At 26.3% G+C, this 1,428-nt stretch overlaps 1 protein-coding gene across 1 annotated transcript in view; it reads left to right on the forward strand.

Moving 5' to 3' along the window:
• LOC105454958 overlaps positions 1 to 257 on the forward strand; it is a 947-nt gene extending 690 nt beyond the window's left edge. Inside the window, exon 2 of the mRNA XM_011697948.1 lies at positions 228 to 257. Coding sequence (XP_011696250.1) covers positions 228 to 257 — 30 coding nt within the window. The remainder of the gene's footprint in view (positions 1 to 227) is intronic.
• Positions 258 to 1,428: the final 1,171 nt, after the last annotated feature.

Below are 1,428 nucleotides of genomic sequence, written 5' to 3' on the forward strand. Positions count from 1 at the left end.
AAAAATTACCAGAATTATATGTAGTAGTAAGAAAAATAGATGAAATATTAAAGGAAGGGAATAACAAAAAAAAATGAATCATCAAAGAAAACGCTATAACAGAATTTAATTTCAGTAAAGTGATTTTACTTACAATATTTTACTACAGTCAAGGTAAAATAAAATAACACATTCAAGAAAACTTTAATATATATTGTGATACGAACAATATTTTTTTTTTCTTAAAGATTGTTGATATGAGAAATACTCAAAGATGAAAAGTTTTATTTAAATGATAACACCGATTTTACAGAAGATATTCCGTTCTACGCTGTAAACAGGAATCTGAAGGATAAAAGTACCAAAAAAACATTTACAGATAATTTTATGGTGTCTTGACAACGAGCGCACACATGCCTTCATTCCTTGCGGTCATTTTTCTTGTTGTTTCGAAAGCATTGAACGTTTAGAAGCTAATCGATGTTCGATATATAACGTATCTTATAATAGCAGTATTTGAGTTAGAAAACCATAAGATTTAATAGTGATATAAGTGATATTTTTTTCATAAAAGCAGAATGGTCTTTAAAAATATCCAGATATTAAATACCATAGTAAAACTTAACACGAATCCGGCTAATAGTGTTACTTAAGCTCTTGTCGTTTAATGCTCTTGTTGTCTTACCTGATGCTTTTCACTTTTGTTGTAGCTATTCTAATGTAACTGTCGACTAAACTTAATACAAAGACAAAATTGTATCATGTTAGAGTTAAATTACAATTTTGCAATATATTACATTTGTAAAAGATATTTCAAATATCTTCTTATGTAAGTTACTTATCTTCTTAACGGGCAAAATTATGAGTTATGCTGTGCCAAAATGAGTTTTAATTCCTAGAACGGATATACAGAAAGAAAAGACAAAAATATAAAAGAAAGCATTAACACCTTGAATTTATTAATGATTATTATAAATAAAACATTTGTTTTATCCAATTGATTCTAATATTTAGCTGCATTCACATACATTTTTTCTCAATTCACTTTATTAAAATCATCATTAATTTAGAGAAGATGTTTGATCATAAAAATTCAAGTTGTTGAAGTAAATATTCTTTAATTTATATGTATAATTTGTTATTATGTCGAGATTTTATTTTGTACAAATACTTTGACACACAATACTTTGACTATTCTTTCTTTAGCTATAATTTTAGCGTTGTAGCGTATGAAGCACTGTCACTCCAATTTAGAGCTTTATAAAGTTTTGCATTATTAAATTTATAAGATATTACGTAATATTACGTAACTTACGTAAGACGTAACTGAGAGTACACGAGACATAAGACCAGATGATTTACTATAAGTGACATTCCTTTTTTATAAAAACTAGATTACTCTTTAAAAGTTTTAAATGTAAAACTGTCAGTAAAACTTAATTCTGCTAA

The sequence above is a fragment of the Wasmannia auropunctata genome, unplaced genomic scaffold (assembly GCF_000956235.1).
Source record: "Wasmannia auropunctata unplaced genomic scaffold, wasmannia.A_1.0 LD335967.1, whole genome shotgun sequence".
In the NCBI taxonomy this organism is placed as follows: domain Eukaryota; kingdom Metazoa; phylum Arthropoda; class Insecta; order Hymenoptera; family Formicidae; genus Wasmannia; species Wasmannia auropunctata.